Source organism: Xiphophorus couchianus, chromosome 3, assembly GCF_001444195.1.
Source record: "Xiphophorus couchianus chromosome 3, X_couchianus-1.0, whole genome shotgun sequence".
Lineage (NCBI taxonomy): Eukaryota > Metazoa > Chordata > Actinopteri > Cyprinodontiformes > Poeciliidae > Xiphophorus > Xiphophorus couchianus.
In genome coordinates this window covers 18,169,266-18,191,402 of record NC_040230.1, presented here as the reverse complement: position 1 = coordinate 18,191,402, position 22,137 = coordinate 18,169,266, and the positions used below count along the sequence as shown (strand labels likewise).

Below are 22,137 nucleotides of genomic sequence, written 5' to 3'. Positions count from 1 at the left end.
TTGGATGTGGAAAAGTTCTGTAAACAAAATAAGTGGTGTAAAAACACGTTGTGCAATATATTCATTCTCTCAAGGAGGAGAAAAAAAACATTCCAGTTACTATGAAGGTGTGGCCATTGTAAAAATGTTGCTTAGATTGACTACAGACTGAACAGTGACCCATAAACAGAATAACTAAAAGCAACACATTGTTTCTATTTGAACTGCTTTTTAACAATCCACCATACCAAAACCACAGCACTCAAATACTTCATTTTATCTGGCAATGAAACTTTTATCTCAGTCTGGCGCTATAGTAGTAAACCACTTAAATACCACTTGATGTTAACTATCACTGGAAAACTATTTACTCAATAGCGCAACAAAATATGTAAAAGGGAATTTGCATTTTGTTTCAACTCATTATTAAATAAATAATAAATACTGAAGCGTCGATAAAGAAGTTGAACATCATAGGTGTCATATGACAGCGCTGTTATGGGTGGTCCCATGAGACATTTTGGCTCTGGTGGATGATGGCTCAGAGCCAACATGGCCTGTAAACAACAACAGCGGCGTCAAAGTAAAGTTAACTGAATCTGATTTTCGGCGTGTAGTCTAGTTTAAATTAGAAGAGATAACGCGTGGTGGTTTTTCAACAATGCTTCGAAAGTGTATATGGTATGTAACTCCAAACACAAAACAACCACAGACTAGATTTGCCACCACACTTTCTTGGAGCTATACGTGCTCTTGGCTAACTCTCTTAGCCGCGTTAGCCAAGTTAGCTTGCTAACTTGCTAGGCTTATCTATGTAAAGATAATTCTTCGAGTTGGGTTTATTTGGGTTCGTCGTGTGGGGTAAAGCGATGTATTGTTTGTATTTGAATTGGAGCATTTCAACTTTGTCTAATTGCTTTTTCAAATAATTTAAAACCTAACTTTCGGACGTCGGTAAGCAAAGCTAATGCTAGCTAAAGATGTCTGTTTGCGAGGCTTGCTAGGAGTTACGGTTTTGCATTCAAATGTCCCTTAATAAAATCAACGAAGATTGTATATTTAGTGGCTTATAAATATACAATCTTAATGTTTGGAGAAAAAAAATGCATTATTTTTACTTGCATGATTTTCAGTTTTGTGACGTATTTCATCGGGCAGCGGTAATGTGCTTGTATAGCATTTAGCAAATGTGAAATTCTGTTGATAAATAAAGCCAATGCATCTTTTGGTTAAATGTTGGTTAAATGCATCTTTTTAGCACATGTGCTTAAAGATTCAATGCCACATTCTTGATCAGTAGTCCTCGTACCATTTCACATGTTTTGATTTTAGCTATAGATTTTGGACTTGTGAATACGCGTCATCTCTTAATATATTGATCTCTTACAATACTAGTGCGGTAAGATAATGCTGCACGTCAAAACAAACGATGACATTTGAAAGGACAATAAAGTAACTATTTTAAGTGCTAAGATCATGTGTGAATATTGAGGATTAAGACATTTGTAGCTTTTCAAAAGCTGATACTAGGTGGTAATCTACACGAAAAACTTTGAAAATGTCTTATTCAAAATCTTAAAAAAGACACAAAAAACCCCCTATAATAATTGTAATAATTTTCTGAAATTTTGGTATCGTTAATTTACATATACAAAAAATCACTTTTGTTGCTAATATATTTTTACCAGTGAAATAGCCACAACAAAAAAATAGACAAAAAAAAATAATAATTCAGCTAATTTTTTGAATAGCAAGTGAATTTTCGAGAGGACGGCGCAACCAGAAGTATAAATACAAATCAAACAATTACAGCAAAAAACAGCAGCCACACTTCACTTGCTGTGACTTTTATTTATGTATTGTTTATACCTGTGCTTGTTGTTGTGAAATTATTTTACTCCCTATATTTAGTGGTTTTCCATCAGTTTGCATTAATTTAACACATTAATTTAAAACAAATAAACAAACAAAAAAAACACAACCATAAATGTTTTAGATAACCTCTACCTGTTGTCTCTGCTTTGCTAATGGCACCTTCTTGTTTCAACCTCAGATTGACATCCTGAAGACGGAACATTATTCTCTTCAGCGGGTAGCTTACGAGCCATGTCCGCACCTCAACCTAACAGCTCAGCCTCCAACAGCCCAACCAACTTCATAGGTTCTCCTTTTTCAGTGATAAGTCCTTCTCTCGGCTCTCCGGTGGCATCTCCCTCTCTGGGATTTGGACCCATCAGCAGCAGTCAGGTATCTGTTAGGTAGCTGTATGAGAAATTGTACTCATCTATTTGGGTCCGAAAATTATTGTATTGCAAGAAGTCTTGCAATTGTTTTAGAGCGCCTCGGATGAGCATTATCATTTCTTAAAACCTCGTGTTGCCTTTTCACCACCACCTTCTTCCATTTTTCACACGTACACAAAACAATTTTGCTGTCGCTGGACTTAACCATCCTACATCAGTTTATTTCTCTTGGTGGTTAAATAATCTTTTTTTTGTGGAAATAGATTATCACAAAAAAAAACAATATATAGTTTTATTTATATCTTGTTTTGTACATATTCTAAATTACACTACAGATTTTGTTGGTTGGACTTCTGATCACAGTCTGTGTCCGTTGACTCTTATAAAATGTAGGCGATTATGATCCATATCACATCAAAGTAACTATAAGCAACCTCCAGTCAGTAGGTAATATCTTTGGCTTCTATAGAAACCATATTTTCTAAATTTAGAGGAAGAAACTGTTGCAAAATATGTAGAAATTGGCACATGATTGGCATAAAATGTTTTATTTTAAATTGCTCCTTACAGCATCCAAAAGAGTAGGGAGAAAACTAGGGATGCACTGATTCACTTTTATCACTTTAATACAGATTCATGAGGTTTAGTATCGGCCAATACCGATATGACACAGAAAAACATAGCTGAATTGACTTAAAAAAATTTTTTTTAAGCACAAACATATTTATAATTCAAATTCAAAAGTGGACACAAATATATTCAATTATTTGATAATTTATTTGATAATTCCGCACCAGCACAGCAAACGTAAATACACAAGTAACTTCACAAGCTTGGTAAAGCATGTAAAAACAGCACAACTTCATTTTGTTCAGTCAGTGCAATTAGGAGTATAACAGTCAATGTAAAATAAATAATAAAGAAACTGAAATTGACACAAACAATAGGGTTAATTACCTTGGCCAAACATGTAAAAAATAAACTGCATTGAACCTTCTTTCAAATGGTTCAGAAAGTGCAATTAGGAATTCTAAATATAATGTTAAATAAATAATAAAACATTAGGATTAGACGGAATAGATCTGCCCTTATGGATTGAGAACATTGTCATTGATTGCCGATCTATAATTTTTGTCAATATCCGGGCCCATTAATGATTACTAGTGTTTCTTCATAGTGTGTTGCGTTGTTGGAATTTTTATATTTTTTTTACTTTAACTTGATTTTAACCAATAGAATTATTGTATATCCAGATTTCGTCTTCAGCACCAATATCAGGGATGCATTCAGTCAGCAGTTCAGAAGATATTAAGCCTCCATTTGGCCTGAGGCCCATGCAAGCTCACAGCCCAGGAATAATGATGTCTCAGAAACGACTGTGTGTGATCTGTGGTGACCGCTCTTCTGGTGAGTGGACTATTGAAAGGCAGCACTAGTTTTCTGTTTATTATTGATTAAAATGATCCAAAATGTTCATAAATCTCTTGCCTTCCCTCCTTTGTTTTGTTTGATCATCTTAAGTTTCACTTACCTGTTTAATCTTCAGGCAAACACTACGGTGTGTACAGCTGTGAGGGGTGCAAAGGTTTCTTTAAACGAACTGTGCGCAAAGACCTGAGCTACACCTGCAGGGATAACAAGGAGTGCCTGGTGGACAAACGCCAGCGCAACCGCTGCCAGTACTGCCGCTACCAGAAGTGCCTGGCCATGGGTATGAAGAGAGAAGGTATGCAAGGAGAAGTGTCAAATATAACATCCACTAGTTGTTTTTTGTAGTGTGATGAACTATGGCTGTTATTAGAGTTATTCAAATAGTCAAAGTAGTTTTGGATTGGCATCATACTTTTAGAGAGAGTGGATGTTGGCTTGGACAGAGATAGATTTATTGGACCTGGGGTAAAAAAAACTAACGCCTCTTTGTCTCTTCCCTCCACTTTCTCCAATTCTACCCTTTCCCCGTCTGTCAATAGCGGTAAATCCTATAAAGTGGAAAAACAAGGATGGAAAAGATGAGGGATGGATGAGTATGTTGTCTAAATTTCAGAGATTCTGTATCTTAAATCTACTTCAACATTTATCACAGAAGAAAATGCTAAGCAGGATAGGCTCATGTGTGACTTTGTGCTATAGTGTGGAAAAGAGAGACAGCTAGTGCACTTGGCTGCTTAGTGATGATGGACTGCTCTGTTAGGCAGCTACAGCCGTGTGCTTGTTTTGTGAAAATGAATGAAAATCCCATCTGTGTTGACAAAGTAAAGAACATGGTTGTTCATATTTTAGGTATGCTACTAGAATCCCAAAGCATGTCTTTTAAGCCTTGCATGCATGTACAAGCCCACCTTAATTAGATTGCATATTTAGGCACAAAGGATTCGGTTTGCTCTGATCACTGACACTTGATGACCTTCAAGTGTAACTTTTTATTACTTCTCTCAGAAGCCCATCTTCACAGTAATGTCAAGATGATTTCTCACAGGATCTGAGTGATGAGAAGCCTGAATATTTGCACTTTTGGCAACTAATGAAAAGCCCTGTTGCTTAAGCTACTTATTAATCACTCTTCTTTTGATTGTCATCATAATCGTCTGTCTTTAGGTTTCTAACAAACAAAATGTAGCTATCTAGGCAACATTTACACTGGAAATTGAAGCAGAAATTTGTAGCATCTAATAAAATCTTGTGCACTCAAAATTGCAAAGAAAATTATTCCTACTGATTTCAATAATGACTAATTTAGCATATTAGTTCTACTAAAAATAGCTGTAACATTTATTTATTGTTCTTCTGATTTACATAGAAAGACTTAGGAATCAATTTAGAATACATTTAGATGTAAGTCTTAGTTTCTATTTTAGTGATTGTTTGCTAGCAATAACTGAGGAGGCCACTCCTGGAACTGGCTGGCAGTTCACAGCAATAATAGGAAAAAGGAGTCCTGTCACATACGTATCTAGGACAAACATAATTGATCTTGTCTCCCCAAAAGTTTTATAGTGTTACATTTCTGAGTCTCTAAATAGAAAAGTGCCCCAAGAACTTCAGGCACAAAGTAGTTGAACTTCTGCATCTCCCCTGAAATGTCAAGATATTCCTAATATTTTTGATAATGAAAAAAATAACCATCTATTGCATCAGGCTTAAATTTATCAACCATTCTGTGATTTCCTTTGAGTAATCGAATATTAAACTAAAGTCTCTCCCAGTAGTTAACTTCACGATTAGACAAGAGCCTCTTATTGCGTTGGAAAACAACTGACCTTGAAAATCCTGCTTCATTTGGTAATAAATTATTTCACTGTCATCTTCTGGTCATGGGAAAGATTCAAGCTGTTCTCTGTGGGTGGATTATAACTACTCCACACCCACAAGATTGTCTTCATTTTAGGTCTACATATTTTTGTTGAGCTAATTAAGTGTCTGGCATCACTGTCACACTGCATGACTCAGCATGAGCAAAAGCCTTTTTCTTTCATGACTAACAAGAATTTGTGGTTTATCTGTGGAGAACATTTGTTCTGTTCTGAGTAGGTTCCTGCTTCCGGTATTATTACTAGTGAATTATATCGGGCAGAACACCAGGCACAAAGAAATGTGGAGGACGTTTGGCTTCTGACCGACCACCCTGGTGCTAAATCCGTCCATCTGTCCATGTCCCTAAAATCCATTTTATTCTGTTCCGGGTTGTTTGAGGCTTGCAGCTGTCAACAGACAAGTGGCAGGTTACGCTGTGACAAGTCAGCAGTGGATCTTGCAGCGTAGTTACATGTATTTTATATCCATGGAAAATATCTTACTAACTTTGGTGTATTCATGGTGTGTGGCTTGCAGCTGTGAGCTGTTTGATAATTAGATATGTTTTGTAACTAGGCCTCCCCCTAGTGGCAGACTTTGATACAGAAATGCAGGAAACTCCAAAGGGCTCACTGTTCTGTTGAGAGGTTGCAAGCTGATCTTTTTTTATTGTGAAAAAGCAGTTCTTTGGCTATAAACGTTTTGTTTTGTATTGCCTTTAATGCAGGTTTAAAGAGGACAAAATAACTGCAACGATACGGATGTTGCTGGCAGATATCAGTTTCCTATTTCCTTTTGAAGTTTGATCGTGAAAGTTAAAAGACATGACACAAAAAAGAAAATATAATGCAGCTTTTTTATTGAGATAGTACTTATTAATCTTACAAAAAACTTGATGAGTAGACCAATTTAGGCATCAAATCATGTTTCTAACCTTGATCTGATAGGTACAAGTGCATAAAGTAAGCACACTAAAAAAGACAGTTCTTGATAGATAAGGTTTGATGTATTCATTGAAAATGTGGGAATGAGGGAAGGTAAATTTTCTGTATGATTTTATGTTTCTTGGAATATGATTTGATCATGATGATCATGGATCAGAGAGCATCAGAAAAAATCATCTGATTCCCATCTCTGAGCAGTGAATTGGTAGCTGTATGCTGTTGATCAAAAGAAAGAGGGAGAGAAAGAGGAGACAAAACCTTAAATATTAATTCAAATAATTACAAAATCTCTGCATGGTTTTACATTGAATTATCTCAATTTTAGGCTTTCAAGGGGGTTAAATTGTCCAGATTTTGTAAGCCAATGTTTTAAAAGTTTATAATTCATCTTGGGACTTGTTGTTTGTTAGAAGGAATCTATGAACATTTAGCCATTTCTTGCAAACTCACAACAAAATAGTTCTTAAAACTGTCTTGGTGTTCAGTTTACAGAGTGGAAATCAAAATATTCTTGTTAGCCTTTTCCACTGCCTTCTCTGTTATGGAAGAGTATGTCTTGAACAGGAACAGATTTAAAAACCAGAGATTTTAGCAGTTGGCTAAATTTTGTCATCATTCATGTTAAAAGAGGCATTGAAAGAAGATAAACTGTGTAAAAGCAATTAACCTCCATCCCAGAGATAACACCAATGTAAAATTTAAAAAAGTTGCAATAACCTAACTTAAAGTTTCAAAGTTAATATTAAGCCTTGTTAATATTTAATTTGAAAGAAAAATGTATGTATTTTTTTTTTTTAGAAAAAATAACTTCTAAAATTATAAAACCATTCAGTTAAAGCAGAATGTAAATATGAGCTTTCATGTTGGATTAAAAGCCAATGAATCCAAACGTCCATTAAATCTCCCTGTGTACATTCTGGAAGTGTTTCTTTGTGTTTGTCTGCTGCAGCGGTTCAGGAGGAGCGTCAGAGAAACAGAGAGCGCGAGGGAGAGCTGGAGTTCAGCTCCGGAGTGAACGATGAGATGCCTGTGGAGAAGATCTTAGAGGCGGAGATGGCGGTGGATATGCGGGTGGACCTTCACTCAGACAGAGGGTCTGCAGGAAACTCTGTGAGTTGTTGGAACAGCAGTCAATCCGTTTTAGTGATTTTTGTTTTTTTCTTCTCCCGTATTTTTCTAAAAAATAAAACAAAATCGGCTTTATTTGTTTTGCAAGTAACTAGGAAGTAATTGTGATATGTTTTGCAGCCCCATGATGCTGTTTCCAACATCTGCCAGACTGCTGACAAGCAGCTGTTTGCTTTGGTGGAGTGGGCAAAGAGAATCCCTCATTTCTCCGAGCTGCCCCTTGATGATCAGGTCATCCTCCTGCGTGCAGGTATGAATATCGGCTAACAGCTTCAAATTAAAGTCAGCGCATTGAGATTCTGTTTGGAGAAAAGGTAAATCGCTGCTATAGAGAAACAAAATAGGTCTGTGGCAGATTGCCGGGGTCAGTTGTTAAAGCTTTGACTCATGCTGTGGGAGATGCTATTAAATTACTGATTACTAATTATTATTGATTACTAAATATGTGAGGAACAGTGTAAATATCTTGAAAAGTCAGGGATTGGTACAATACTTTTATAAAATTCTTTGTAGCAAATGTATGCAGCATTCAACACATTGTAGACTGAAAGCTTAAATGAAACAGCAATAGACAGAGTGGTTTTAACCTTAGAGTGGAGGGAATTACTATAACCCAGCAGTTTACATTCAGGCATGGTTTACCTCTGAATAGAGTTGTACATAAATAAACAGGAGAATAATTATCTGCACTGCTGCTTGTATTTGTTAGGGTGGAACGAGCTCCTGATTGCCTCGTTCTCCCATCGCTCCATTCCTCTGAAGGATGGCGCTCTGCTGGCGTCCGAGCTGCAGCGTGACAGCGCACACATGGCCGGAGTTGGTGCTATTTTTGATAGGTACATTTACATGGACAATACGCTTCCAGAATGCTTAAAAATAAATTACAGCTAACATAATCAGCTGTCATGTGGCTAAACTCGTACGGATTCGCTATTATAGATGGATGCATGTCTGTCTTTTTAAAATATTTTCCACAAGCAGACTTCCACATTGTTCTTTGAGAATGTAAGTCTCTGCATAAAATATGTGTTGAAACATATTGACTGTTAATGTTGCAACAGAAACATGCGTGTTTGTTGATGTAGTTCCAGGTGGTGACATTTTTTGTTTGTTTTATGTTTTACTTGTGTTTTTTTCTAATGGCTCTAAACTTTCCAGGGAGAGTGTGCAGAGTGCAGAAGTTGGTGCCATATTTGACAGGTACTTGTGCAGTTCTTCAGTGTTGTTATTTTTGAGTTCATAATTTGAGTGTACATGTTTAATAATTTTACACATTTTCTCGTACTGCAGGGTTCTGACTGAGCTTGTTAACAAAATGAGAGATATGCAAATGGACAAAACAGAGCTGGGCTGTCTCCGGGCAATTGTCCTGTTTAATCCAGGTAATTTGAGAATACATGAGGATAAGAATGATTTATATAGATGCACTAATTGAAACATTGCAGTCGTTTATCGATCTCAAGTCTTTTTAAAGGTTTGATCTGCTGGTAATAACTTCAACCGATTCAGACATTTTTGTAAAAAATGTTAATATAAGATCAATACTCTAGCCTATCTGCTGTCAGTCAGCCTGATTTCTATTAAAAATAGAGTTGAGGTCACTTTCCATGTCGTTTTCAAACTATTATTGACAGAGTTTTAAAGAAAATGCAAAATTATTTTTTATTAGCAGTTGCGAAGGTAGCATTGCTAACAAAAACTGTTAAATTTTTTTTATTTGGAGAATACAGATTCAAACCTTGACTCAAAGCCATCCAAAGAGCTATCAAAGTTTCAAAATCCAGCTGCAGCCAGATTTAACTGCACAATCATAGAAATAGTGTTTCTGACCTTACTGGTACTGAGAATAGCTACAGTAGAGTTTTCTTTCCTGAGCAGCAGCGTCCACATCAAAAACAATTTTGTTTAGATTTAGTGTGTTCAGTTTTGACAGACCAATGAATGTCGATCAAGTTGGAAATGACCAGATTCTAGTCATGAGCAGATCTCTTGGTGCATCTGAAATGTGTCATGTAATAATTGTGCTTATTAATGTTGCTCTGCTAGATGCTAAAGGGCTCTCCAGCACAAGTGAGGTGGAGCTCCTTAGAGAAAAAGTCTATGCATCACTGGAAGCTTACTGCAAGCAGAAGTATCCAGAGCAGCAGGGAAGGTAAAAGTCCTGTGCTGTGAAGTGTTGACTGGTGCATTATTTATGTCTCTGAGGAAAAACGAATGAAACGATTTTCTCCATGCAGGTTTGCTAAGCTCCTCCTTCGACTTCCAGCCCTGAGATCCATTGGCTTGAAGTGCTTGGAGCATCTTTTTTTCTTCAAACTGATCGGGGACACGCCTATTGACACCTTCCTCATGGAAATGCTTGAAGCTCCCCATCAGTTGTCTTAGACAGGAGTCGCGTACTGTGGATTTTAGAAAGCTGGAGTCTGGGGAGGCGGGCATGGGACTGGAGTGGCACTTTAAGTTCTTTTTAAGATTTGTCAGTTTGTCTCACTGCTGTCTGCATTACACCTTAGTGCAGCACAGATTTGCTCTTTAGACCAAACCCAAGGCTTGGCATGACCTTCAAGCTGGTGCTATGTGTTGTCATAACGTCATGAGTAAAAACTATGGTAAACACATAAATATTTTTAAGAAAAATATTTACATATTTCTCTCAGAGTGGCTATAATTTGGGTACTCATTTTTATAAGACTTTTTAAACACCTAAACTCATCTCTAATGCCTTTCTTTTTAATTCAAGAAGGATGCATCCTGAATAACGCTTTGTGAAACGTTTATTTTTAATTTAAATCAAATCTAATAATGCATTATGGTGTCCAGAAGCTCTGAATTGACTTGACAGAATCTGAACCCTGAGATTGACACCAGGTTGAAATGATCCCAGAATTAAGTCTGCGTCTCTTCTATATGTTGCTTAGTGTTTACATATTTTCCCTTTAAAGCAATTCAAATCTATTCCCTATTGTATTTTGTGACAGGAATAAACTGCACATCTGGGATTTGTGCTACTTTTAAAACAAACTTTAAACAAACCGGCCTGACCTTCCCGGCATTCGGGGTTTGTTTGTTGTTGTGGTGCTATTTCAGAGACGATTTGACATTACTGGTGAAGTTGCACACCAAACCATAAAACGAAGAAAATATGCAAAACTAGAAATTCTTTTTGTTCTTTGTTTTTAAAATGTAGCAATATGATATGTCTGCATAAGCCTGTCAGTTATTCAATGTTTTGCAAAGATAAAAATGTCCAGTGGAAAGGGAATACTCCATGATGTAATTTATCTATACAATTATGAGGTACTGTGCTAAACAAAAGGGTCAGGGAAAATGCACATAAAAAATTAGAATAATTGCTAAATTCAACGTATGATGTTATTATGCACCCTTGTTTTTAGATGGAATAAAGCAAAATGTGTTTTGGGTTGCACTGGATTTGCTGAGACTGATCAGCTTTGTTTTGTGCTGTTTGTGATGCTTGGTTTCCCCCCCCCCTCCCCATCTTTCCCTTCATCTTTTTGTAGGTAGCTTACTTTTTCTTCATACAGTTTCTGCTGTTTAATAAAAGAAAAAAGAAAAAAAAAAGCAAACCATAATCAAATTGAAACCCAGAAGACCTTGATGTACAGATGATGTAAACAAGACCAAATGAGGTCTGTGTGGGAAACGCTATACAGGAAAACACTATGTGAGCAATATCAGCAGCCTGTCATCCACTTCTGCGCTCTTGAACTTTTAAGTAACTTGAAGCATGGGTTTTGTGGACTAAAAGAATAAAGAGGATTAAGTTTTTCTTGCATTTTCATCATAAGTGTCACATGTGAATTTTTTTTCTGCTTAAATCCAGTACAACTGAAGGATGATTAAAAAATAGTCCCAAAGGTGTTTCAATGAGCCTTTTTATTGTAGTTACATAGATTTGCTGTGGGGATGGATACAACAGAAGCCTTGGTTTTAATACTATTTTTGTTTGAGGTGAGATGGCACAGGCTACAGTACATATGGGCTAAAAGTAAGAAATGTGAAGTGCAAGAAAATCAAAGGCGTTCAACTTGAAGTTGCTGGTTAATTTGATCATTTTGTAAAAATAAAAAAAAGCCAAAAAACCCCAAAGTGCATCTAATATCTGAAGCTCAGAAAACCTCTGTTTGTAGCAAAAAAAAATAGAATTTCTTAAAGCCAGGCTGGCTGAATTTTCTTAACTATCTCAACACTTTAAGCTTTTCCTGAACGTCTTCACACGCAGGGCCAAAGATGAACAAAAAACCACTTAGTGAAATTACCACTTCTAAATAATTTCTATTATTTCTCATAATTGATAACTTGTCCAGTCTGGGTACTTATACTTCCCTTAATTATAGGTGCATCCTAATAAATTATATCAAAAATGGAATTCAGTAATCTGCTTCTGGGAGTGCAACTTGTCGTATGCTATTACACAGCTCTATCATGTAAGCCTTCTGTTGATTTTGACTTGAAGCTGATGAAAACCCAAAATCCAGTTTCTGAGAGTTTTGTTTCAAAATAGAGCTCTCCATTAAAAATTTATTTCAGAAATCTGGGCTTTTCAAAAGTACGTCCAAATACTGCAGATTATGCACGCCATGCTGATCAGAACTCCTGGATCAGTTCAACATGACATGGATGTGATCCTGAAGACCAGGTTGAGTAAATCTCCTTCAGTTTTGCATTATTGGCTCTGATGGGTCTTATCTTCCTTTTGACAATACATAGATTCTTTATGAGGTTTGTTATTGCAGGCCAGTGTCGGTCATATTGTGGTCATCAAAGTAGACGTAGGTACTTTTGGCAGTGTGGACAGGTACCAAGGTCTGCTGGAAAATGAAATCGGCATCTCCATAAAGCTTCTTGCAGAGGGAACCCTTAAGTGCTCTAACGTTTCCTGGTGGATTGTTAGCTTGCTGACTTTGGATTCGATGAAACACTGAAGGAGCACAAGTAAATGACGTGGCTTCCCAAATCTTCACTGACTGCCAACTTTACATTGGATCTCAACCAACTTAGACTTTTATTTTCAAATAGAATGCAAAATTTACTTTCATTTCTAAAGACAACTTTGAGGGAGCAACAGTCCAGTCTTTTTCTCCTTACACATCTAATTGCTGTAAATCCTGTACAGTGACATTTTGTCAAGTAAATACATTTACCTTAGAAATTCTAAACTTTGTTAAAACTGAATATACTCACTCCAGTAATTGCAAAAAGAGATGTACAGATCACAGAATGAGTTTTAGTGCTCAAATATTTTATTTGACTTTAAAGTCTGGCTCAGTTTTGCATTGTCTTTAATAATGTGATGTATGTTTATGACACATTTTGCTATTATCTTTTTTTTTTTACATATGTGTTTATTCATACTGTATTGTGCAAAAGTCTTGCGCCACTTCTAACTTTAAAATACTGAACAAACTTTTTAAATATGTACAATCCTTGGTAGAAAATAAACTTATTAGGAATTTGAGAAAATTCGACTCTTCGAGCTCAAAATACTTTTTTGCAAATACTTTGTCAGAATAAATTTTGCTGATCCAAGTTGTCATGCCACTATTTTTAGTAATAATGGAAAAACACAAACACCTGCCTTTATAAACAACAAAAGTTTTAGTATTCTTAAAGAATAAACTTTTGATGACGTATGGGAGTTCATATGCATCTGGTTATGATGGAGGAACAGAATAGCCAGCAGCTGAAGAGACAAACACTGAGCTGAGGACACAGAATGTGACAAAGCTGCTAGTCCTGTGTGTCATTTGGAATAAAACAATTAAACCACTGCTGCTTCCTTGTTTATGTTTGTTCCTTGGATGACAAAACTGAATTAATTATATGTTATACAGAACAAAATGCTGTGCTTTTGTTTTTCATAGCATCCAGTCTGTTTTTGTGTCCAGCTGAACCTGCCAGCTGTGCTGCTGAAGGTTTACCTCGCTGGGATCTCACAAACCCTCCACAGTGAGTCAATCCAAACTATGTGCTAGTAAACAATTTAGCAGTCAGGATAAACGGGTTCCTCCTCTTATGACATTTAACATTTATGGTTGCAATGTGTATCTTGAAACTGCTCCAATACAATTAAAACATATTTTCCAAACCATTAGCCTTCTATAAATGTATCAAAACTTAAAATATGCGTGCACCTTTTTTACTTTAGACTATTGTTATTACTTTGTGTTTAAAAAATTACATTAGACATTTCCTTCTTTAACATTATGTTTTAAGCACTCTGCTTCTTCACACCCTGTCCAGTAATGTACAGTATGTTCCTGTTGTGTGATTTCTTTCCAGATATGTTTTCACTTCATTTCCACGGCATGTTTGGGCTAAATGAGGAGCTACAAAGTAAATTTAATGAAAACCAAACTTTCCTTTCTTTTATTGTTCATCTGTATTAAATATTTATACTCTGATGGGCACCTGTACAGATCTTTACAGGCACCTGTAAAGTAATTAGAGGAGCCATTTGAGAATTGCTTTTCATTGTCTTTTTTTAACAATTCACATCTTTGAGAATGACTGTTAAAACAATAATGCCTAAAGATGCACCAAGAAATCATCTAGTGTTTGAAAATGGACAATTGCTATATTGATTGCTGCTGATCACTGACCTGTCAGTAATAAACTAAAAAAATCAAATCTTACACCTAACAGTAAATGCACCAGACATACACGCTACCCGGCTGCTGTAAAAAAAAACAGAACAAAAAAACATTTGGTACAGATTACTCAGAAAAGGAAACTCAAAGCAATTTTCAAAATCGGTGAAATGTTTAAAAATAAAGTCAGAGGAAGCACAAAGATTTTATCCATTCAGACTGTGAGAGAGCAAAACTTTCCGCAGTTTACAGGAGGGCTGAGCAAAATGCAGAAAAGCTTTTCCAAATCTGACTACTTTGGAACATACTGAACTCTGAAGTATTGACAGCCTTTTGGAAATTCATAGTTAAGGTGAGAATCTAGGGAATTCAGGGAGACAGCCTTTTTGGCATCCGTAGTCAGGATTTTTGAAGGCAAAATATACAAAAAAAAGGGATGACTCCAGATTTTTACAGCAGTGTGCTTAAAGAAATACTCAAATATCCTTTAAAGGACAAAGTGACACCTTCTTTAATGTCATTTAAACTACAGATTAGTTTGGCCAATTGTTACATCTCCTTTACCTTAATTGGTCTGTATGTGCACTAATTTTACACCAAGGCTAAATGGTAGGACTCGGATGACGTACAACTTGAAGCTGTAGAAACTACATTATCTTCATAAAGACAAAAAAAAAGTTATTTTGCCATGATGGGTTTAAAAACATCGACTGATGAACATTAAAATAATTTTCTCATCACAAACTGCACATCTGTAGTAACAATATGTGATCGCATGTCCCTGAAAGCGTCTTAATAAATAACTGTCGGCAAGGCACTGAAATGTGCAGCTCATAGTTTCTATAAAATACAACTCAACTTTATAAAGAGTACTAACTGTGCCTGCCTCCCTTGAATACTTGCCAGCTTTTTAGTTTTTATTTAAGAATTGATCCAACAATGCAACACTGAACATTTTGTTTCATTATAATCTTCAAAAAAAATATATCTACACTAATAAATTCCTTCTTCACCTGTAAACTCATGCACATCTGCCTTGAATCTGTCCACTTCAGTCACGTAAAAACTGTGCTACTGAATAGCTGGCACATTGATGAGCATATTGTCAGAGTCAAGATGTCAGAGTGGTTCATCAGTGTCAAGCATCTCACATTCCAATGATAGCCAACGTTTACATCCAGTGCAAATGTTCCTTTTTTAAGCACCTTTTCGGACCAAAATGAAACACAAAATACCCCAGTAGTAAACAACAAAATAACCATCTTCACTAAGTCATCTATTCAATAGATGAAATGTCATTTAGCTCAGCTATACGTTGTTCAACCCCCAGCAAAAAGTCATTTTAAGGGTTCCGGTTCTGCGCCACATTCAACCCTTTGGATCCAGAGAAGGCTGCAGGGATTGAAGCTCGTGCACTGGCAGCCTTAGGCGCACACAAAACAAAGCAAAACCTCTGTGGGCACTTGTACGCGAGTCGCATTTGAAGGGTGATCGTGATAAAGCCTTGCGAAAGCAGTCATTCTGTGATCATCCAGCAAAAGCCAAGCTTAGTGGTTTGAATGCAAAGCTATTTTTCCTGCCCACAGGTTTAAGATTAAGATCTTTCGCAGCGGTTTTCCCCTGTCTCTTGTGTCACAGTACGTAAACCAAACAACTCATCCCAGCTCACTGTGGCTTGAGTGCCAAGCTAGAGAGGGGTGGGTTTCCAGTCTGGATCGGAAGTAGAGGGCAGTGAAAGGGCCGACAGTCGTCTTAATGTCCAGCGTAATTGCGGTCTTCCTCACACCTGGAGCTCTGAACCACCGGACAAGCCAAGAGCATTTGCCTCTTCTGTCGTCAAGCCGCTCTTCAGTGTCCTCCTTACTGTGTGGTCAGGAGAGAAAATTAACAATAATAAAAAGAAATATAGCAAAAACATTTCTTGTTTTTGATCATATTTGTGCACATACACAACACCCACATGATTTTCTGTTAAGTCGGGATCGTCTCCTTTCGCGAGGCAGCGTTCTTGGGCCGGGGCCCTGAGTGGCGGATCGAACGATCCTCTCCATGATCTCGTCGGCTGTGTCGTCTGTGCAGTTCACAGGGTCATCGCTGGTAGAACACCACGGAGCAATACGTCCTGAAACAAACGCAGCAGAATCAAATGAAAACTAACATGCTATGCTGTGTAATGAGGTAAACTATAGAGCAAATGAGTTACAAGTTTAATTTTATGAATGACGTGGCTAAATCAGAATTTTTACATCACGTATTTGCAATGATATTTGCGGATGTTCAATAGGGGAAAAGCTAAGTTTGCTTCTCTATGAAAAGGAAGATCGGCTCCTTAAATAACCTCTTTAAACAGTGTCTCTCTGAACTGAGGCAGTTTGCCCAGATTTGAATGAGGTCTTTTGCGTGCACTTGGGGAAAGACTTTCTAAATGTGCGTGTTTTTCAGTATAGCTTTCTTAAAGTCTTGAGCTATTTACTTAGATGTGTATCAAAAATACTCCTTACCAAAGTAGCAGATGAAAAAGGGGAAAACATATCTTGGTGGGCTGATGGATTTACTTAAAAGCAGCTCAGGGTTGTTAAAAAAGATAAAAGTCATATGTGAGATTTGACTGATATTTTTGTCAATAATTTCTCTTACTGAATGTTTATGGATGGGGAGGGAATAATTACGACGGATCCCGCCTGCTTAATGCTTTGTGAATCCAGTGCAGAAACAAAGCAGATTGCAGGAAAAAAGCAGGAGATTTTAATTGTGCTGTGTATTAATTGTTTTTTTTTTTATGGTAACAAACCTAGATCTTGTGGGAGTGCCATACATGTTACATTTTTTACTATTCAGCACAATATTATATTTTTATTTCTTTATTTTTGCACATTTAACTTTTTTTCTTTTAACTTTTAGGGATTTGAACACAAACCATAGACTGGATACCTTAGAAAATAAACACAGGCTTACAAAAACAAAACAGTAGATTCATCATAATGTCAACATTATACAATTTTGAAAATTTAGCTTCATTTTTCTCCTTTTCTCAACAAATTAAGAAAGACCAGAGGATGGTCAAAAAGGAAATGACTACTTAGACAATAAAGATTTGATGGTGTTCAGGAGAAAGTTCAGAAAATCATTCATCAAGAACTGATGAGATTGCATGATGAGGTAAAACTTATAACTCTTGTCCCTGAGCCATTGATGGTTTCATAAAATCACATATTTATGAGTCATAAAGTAACAGTAAAACACTGCTTTCTGACCAACCTCTGAGACTGCCTCCTCTGGTACGATTCCTTAGGCCAGGCACTGTGGATGTGCTGCTCTCTGCGTCCGTCAGGCCAGTTTTTAACATGGCCTTCATGTTTTCATGTTCCGCTGCATCGTCAGCACTCTGGATACCCTGAGACTGACTCTCCTGTGCGTCTGAAGAGGCACCTCCAAATTTACCGCTCTGTAAGGGTTTAAGGAAAGAGGTGAAAACTTTAAATGTAGCTCTTTTCATAGCCTTTCCCAGACTGAAATAGGAGAAGTTAGTTATTTCAAAGGCACACAATAAACTTTTCAATGTTTTACTTTCATAACTGTTTCTTTCAGCATGCTTTTGGATTCTGTACTTTTCTACCATTAAGTAAAAGTAACGGCTTAAGGTTAGATTCACTCAATATCCAAGCGGCATCATGTTCCTTATTCATGCCTTGTCAAAGTTAGTCCCTCTTAGTCTTACAAACAACTCACGACTTGTGTAGACCCTTTGAGTAAAACTGTTATTTAGAAATATAGCTGTGCGTCTTGTTAAATGTTAGTCCAAACAGAGAATATACAGACACGTACATACATACATACTGTAAGTACATTCCTACCTCACTGTCATCGTCATCCTCACTCTAATGAAAATAAAGAACAAAATAGGTATTCATAATACTAATTACGTCATACTGTAAACATGTAATTAGAATAAGCAAAATATTCTGGCAAAAATGTATTTGCTTTTATGTTAAATGCTTAATTATAGATTTACTATGAGGAATGTGTCTGCAGTCAACGTGATGTAAAACCCAACATCTAATGGTGCAACTACCATTTAATATCATCAACGCAATCTAGTACCTTATATACTGTAGTATATTGCAAAAGTAGATCATAAAGGGGCAGTATTGTGCATTTTATAGCATATTGTACGCTATAAAGTGGCACATAATGCAATTTTTTAAGGACAATTAAGTAATTATGTTACATTCAGCTTTTTATAAAAATGTTGCATATATCAAAAATGACTTAAAACAAATGATACTTCATAATTTGATGCCTTGAAATTGGGCCTTTAAGAAGTTCCTGTTCTTTCCGACACTCAGCCTCCAGCACATCTGGACAGAGATACCTCTCCGTTATGCCGTTTACAACTGTTCTAAGGAGCATTGCACTGACAAGTAGTTTAAGTATGATGAGCTCAGAAGATTTACAGTTCCACCAGATGTTTGCTTTTGCGTTCATATATAGTTCTTCTAATAAAGAACCAGAGGGCCTTTTATTATCTCTTAGGTATTTTAATCATTAGAAAAAAACAAAACAAAGCAAATTTAATCTAAATCTGAATTGGCAGGTTTGGCCCAAAGGAAAAGTAGAATCCATTTAGGAGAGCAAAAGCTAGATTATAAAATATACGATTGATGTATTGTTGTTATTTGGACAACAAAAACAAAAACACAGAGAAACAAAAACATACAACAATAGCCCAGATGATCTTGGTCAGAATTTTAACTGTTCAGATTTTGCCAATTTTCACATTTAAAACTCCAGCACTCTGGGCGATTTAGAGCTTTAACATCTTTCATTGCAAACGAAGTTTGTTTGCTTCATTTGTGTAACAGAGGGGCACATATGATGGAAGATCTTTAGGAATGTGACTGAGGTGTGGCCCCTACTTATTTCTCCTTGAGGGAGAGACACAGGTTTGAATTTTCACACCGTGATTAAATTAGGTATCCTTTTCAAAGAAAAGGGTCCCTTCTCTGTAGCCTCCTCCATTAACAGCCGACTCTCCAGGGTCTCCGAGATTTAAATCGCACAGCGAGGTGTTTGCGCTGGCCTGAAGCAGCTACAGAATGAGATCCATTCCACACGACTCCCTGATTGTTGTTACAGTAACTCATACATGTGAGGACGGAGAAAGCTGTGATGACGTCTTTGGAAATACAAACCAACCCTTCGGCCAGAAAACAAGCCAGATTTTACAAGATTACAGATAAAACCACTGAAAATGGCTTGTTAACACCGTTTCATGGAACTGAGGAAGCACATACTAAACAAGAAAGGTGATAGAGCAATGAACAACCCTTACATCTGTTATCATTTTCCCCCTGGTCTTGTTTCTTTCTCTGTGGTTGGCCCTCTTCTGTTTCTGTTGCAGCACGCGCTCTCTCGTTGTGCGGTACTCCAGGGCGAACTCACTCAGGATCTTGCTGAAGCGATGTATGCTAACCTCTCGTACAGCATAGATAGGATGCCCCAGGAACAACAGAAAAGCGTGGAACCTGCAGATTTGCATGGATGGCAGAGATGTCCATTAATTGTGTAGTATTACAACACAAACTTTGATGCATTTTATTGATATTTTATGTGGAAAAACCAACACAAAGTATCTCATAAATGTGAAGTAGATGGAAAATTAGAGCATTAATCATTAATCATCATAACTATGAACACCTTTTCACAGACAGTTGAAAACCTTTTCACATTTTTACATGTAAGAAAGTTCAAAAAAAATATATATTATCAATTTTAGTTGGTCTTTCACTTATAATTTGAAAAAAAATACACTCTTCAGTATTCCGGCATACCTGTTGATTATTCTCCGATGCACTATTTTCAGAATTATAATTCTCTCTGCACAGTCTTTCAGGAAGTCTGACATTTTTTGCTTCAACGCTGGTTTCATTTCATGTTTAGCGATGACTTTTAGGTGATCCCATGATGCTTTGCACCTGCGCTCCATCTGGGCCAAATTGTCTTGAAGCTGGTCAAAATCCACCTGAGAAAAAAAAAAAACTGTTGAGGAGTGGTTTTAGTGGATATGACAGATATTAGAGAACATAATGAGTTTTTAACCTTGGTCAAGCGGGTCATGGCTCCTATTTCAGAGTAGAGGTCGGTGCTGTCTGGAAACTTTTCCACCACAATGGCGCAGGCGTGGTGTAACAGGGACTGCTTATGAACTGTGTCTTTCACCTCCGGGACTTTTTCCAAATAACTCAGCTCAAAGCCTTTGGCCTACAGACCCATAAAGACACAAATAACACTGAGAATGTGGATGGAATTAGTTCGGTGAAATCGAGCACCAGATGGAAGTGAATTTCCCATCCGGCACAGCTAGAAAAATGGGGCTGAATGGAGATATGTAGATTAATTAGATTGTTAGTATCAAAAACCGCAATCTGCTTAAGGCCTGAGTGTTTGTTCTCTCTACACAACAAAGCAAAAGTGGGTCCAGAATGCATCGTGAAAGACATAATACCAACAGAATTTCCCTTGTTCTGCTGCCAGCTATAAATGGCTTACTGCAAAAATATAAATGCAGCCATTATTTACGGGAAACTTCTCGTTTTGATGTTGATGACTTATGTTTCCCCTTTTGGATGTTTGCCTTTAGTGATCCCAGAGGCTCATACATGCAAAGTACTCTCACAGAGGCGCAGATGGGGTCACAGGAACAGAGAAAAATCTCACTTTGTGACAAAGTCAGAGGAAAAAAAAACACAGAGTTCACACACAGGCAATCCAGATGAACAGGAACTTCCAAAAAAATTAATTAATTAATTACACAACTCTCCCTCCCCTTCTTCCTTCTCAGCAGATGGAGCCAGACTCAACAGAAGCTGCTGCAGTCAGGCAGCAAACTCATTCACACACATTCTCTAGTGTTATTAATCCCAAAATAATGGGTTTGATTGAAAGTATATGGTAGGAATGTTAATTGAAATTCAGTATATAGAAGGACAACTAGAGAAAAACTAGTATTATCAGAAGCATTCCTTGGATTGTTTTTCTTACGTTTGAGCCATTGAGGAAGTTACCAATGGCCAGCAGGGTGGTGAGGATGTATCTGAGGGTCTTGTTTTTCTCAAGTTGGTCCATTCCTTCTTTTAGGTCCTGCAATGGCTCTGCCACTTCCTAAAAGTGCAGGAAAAAGAAATTCATAAGAGTATGAAAGGAACATACAGCACTAACATACAGAAAGAAAGAAAGAAAGAAAGAAAGAAAGAAAGAAAGAAAGAAAGAAAGAGAGAGAGGAAGAAAGAAAGAAGGAAGGAAAAAAAGGAAGCCTGCATATCATCCAGGTTGTGACAGAAAAATGCTGTTTTAGAGAGAAAGACCTAAACTTGTTCAGCTGAATGCCTGTTTCATCTGCCCCGGATTAGGGGGAGCAGGAATGTGTCCGACCTTCTCAATAAGCTCATAGTCCATCTTGAAGGCCCACAGCTGCAGGCGCGCTGACAGCTCCGTGATGGAGGAGAGGGTGAGCAGGAACTGCTCAGCGCTGCCCAGAGGAACGTCAGGGTTCATCAGCTGAGCCTCCTGAATCCTCTGCTTCTCCTCCTCTGTGGGGATCATTGTGAGGATTTTCTAGTACAGAGGAGAAATTCAAATTTATGCAAAATTTGTGTCTGTCTGTCTGGATGAAATCTTTGCATGATATGTCAGAGAAGTTGGTGGAAAACATTGATTTGGATATTTCTTAAAGCCGTTTCCAGCTTTCCCACTGAACTTTTGCCCCTGCTTTTGTTTTCTTACTGCAAATACCTCCAGAGAAAAAAGATGGAGAGGAATCTTCCTGTCTCCTAATAATGAACTCAGGTTACGTAATACCAAAAGTATGAGGTCTCTGTTACCTGCGACTGTATTCTGCAGCAGATACCCTACATTTTGTTGTTGAGATTATCTAAAAATAAC

The 22,137-nt window shown here is 37.1% G+C and overlaps 2 protein-coding genes across 7 annotated transcripts in view; one reads left to right on the top strand and one right to left on the bottom strand.

The window, feature by feature from the left end:
- The first annotated feature begins 493 nt into the window (after positions 1-493).
- Positions 494-11,387, top strand: LOC114140512 (retinoic acid receptor RXR-beta-A-like). Of its 2 annotated transcripts, XM_028010472.1 has the most exons (12): positions 494-660; positions 2,033-2,226; positions 3,476-3,629; positions 3,769-3,948; positions 4,193-4,246; positions 7,407-7,567; positions 7,706-7,835; positions 8,295-8,421; positions 8,744-8,785; positions 8,876-8,967; positions 9,632-9,737; positions 9,823-11,387. In XM_028010472.1, exons 2-12 carry the CDS (start codon positions 2,086-2,088, stop codon positions 9,968-9,970), a joined length of 1,335 nt encoding a protein of 444 aa, XP_027866273.1. In that variant the 5' UTR covers positions 494-660; positions 2,033-2,085; the 3' UTR covers positions 9,971-11,387. The 2 variants fall into 2 exon arrangements, with proteins under 2 accessions (XP_027866273.1, XP_027866281.1); XM_028010480.1 differs by lacking the exon at positions 4,193-4,246.
- Positions 11,072-22,137, bottom strand: part of fhod3b (formin homology 2 domain containing 3b) — a 95,821-nt gene continuing 84,755 nt past the window's right edge. For 4 of the 5 annotated variants that reach the window (XM_028010420.1, XM_028010440.1, XM_028010449.1 and 1 more), the window contains 9 exons: positions 21,628-21,810; positions 21,238-21,357; positions 20,296-20,457; positions 20,028-20,218; positions 19,529-19,721; positions 18,051-18,074; positions 17,455-17,641; positions 16,157-16,318; positions 11,072-16,059 (listed from right to left, as the gene is read on the bottom strand). In XM_028010420.1, the coding sequence (XP_027866221.1) occupies positions 15,977-16,059; positions 16,157-16,318; positions 17,455-17,641; positions 18,051-18,074; positions 19,529-19,721; positions 20,028-20,218; positions 20,296-20,457; positions 21,238-21,357; positions 21,628-21,810 (1,305 nt within the window). In that variant the 3' untranslated portion in view covers positions 11,072-15,976. The remainder of the gene's footprint in view (positions 16,060-16,156; positions 16,319-17,454; positions 17,642-18,050; positions 18,075-19,528; positions 19,722-20,027; positions 20,219-20,295; positions 20,458-21,237; positions 21,358-21,627; positions 21,811-22,137) is intronic. The other variant, XM_028010430.1, reaches the window with a different exon arrangement.

What these genes read in the sequence shown, in the direction of transcription:
- LOC114140512 (XM_028010472.1), top strand. Translation starts at nt 2,086, where the DNA reads ATGTCCGCACCTCAACCTAACAGCTCAGCCTCCAACAGCCCAACCAAC. An exon ending in GTTGGTGCTATTTTTGATAG is followed by an intron (nt 8,422 to 8,743) that starts GTACATTTACAT and finishes TAAACTTTCCAG; the next exon opens with GGAGAGTGTGCAGAGTGCAG. An exon ending in AATTGTCCTGTTTAATCCAG is followed by an intron (nt 8,968 to 9,631) that starts GTAATTTGAGAA and finishes TTGCTCTGCTAG; the next exon opens with ATGCTAAAGGGCTCTCCAGC.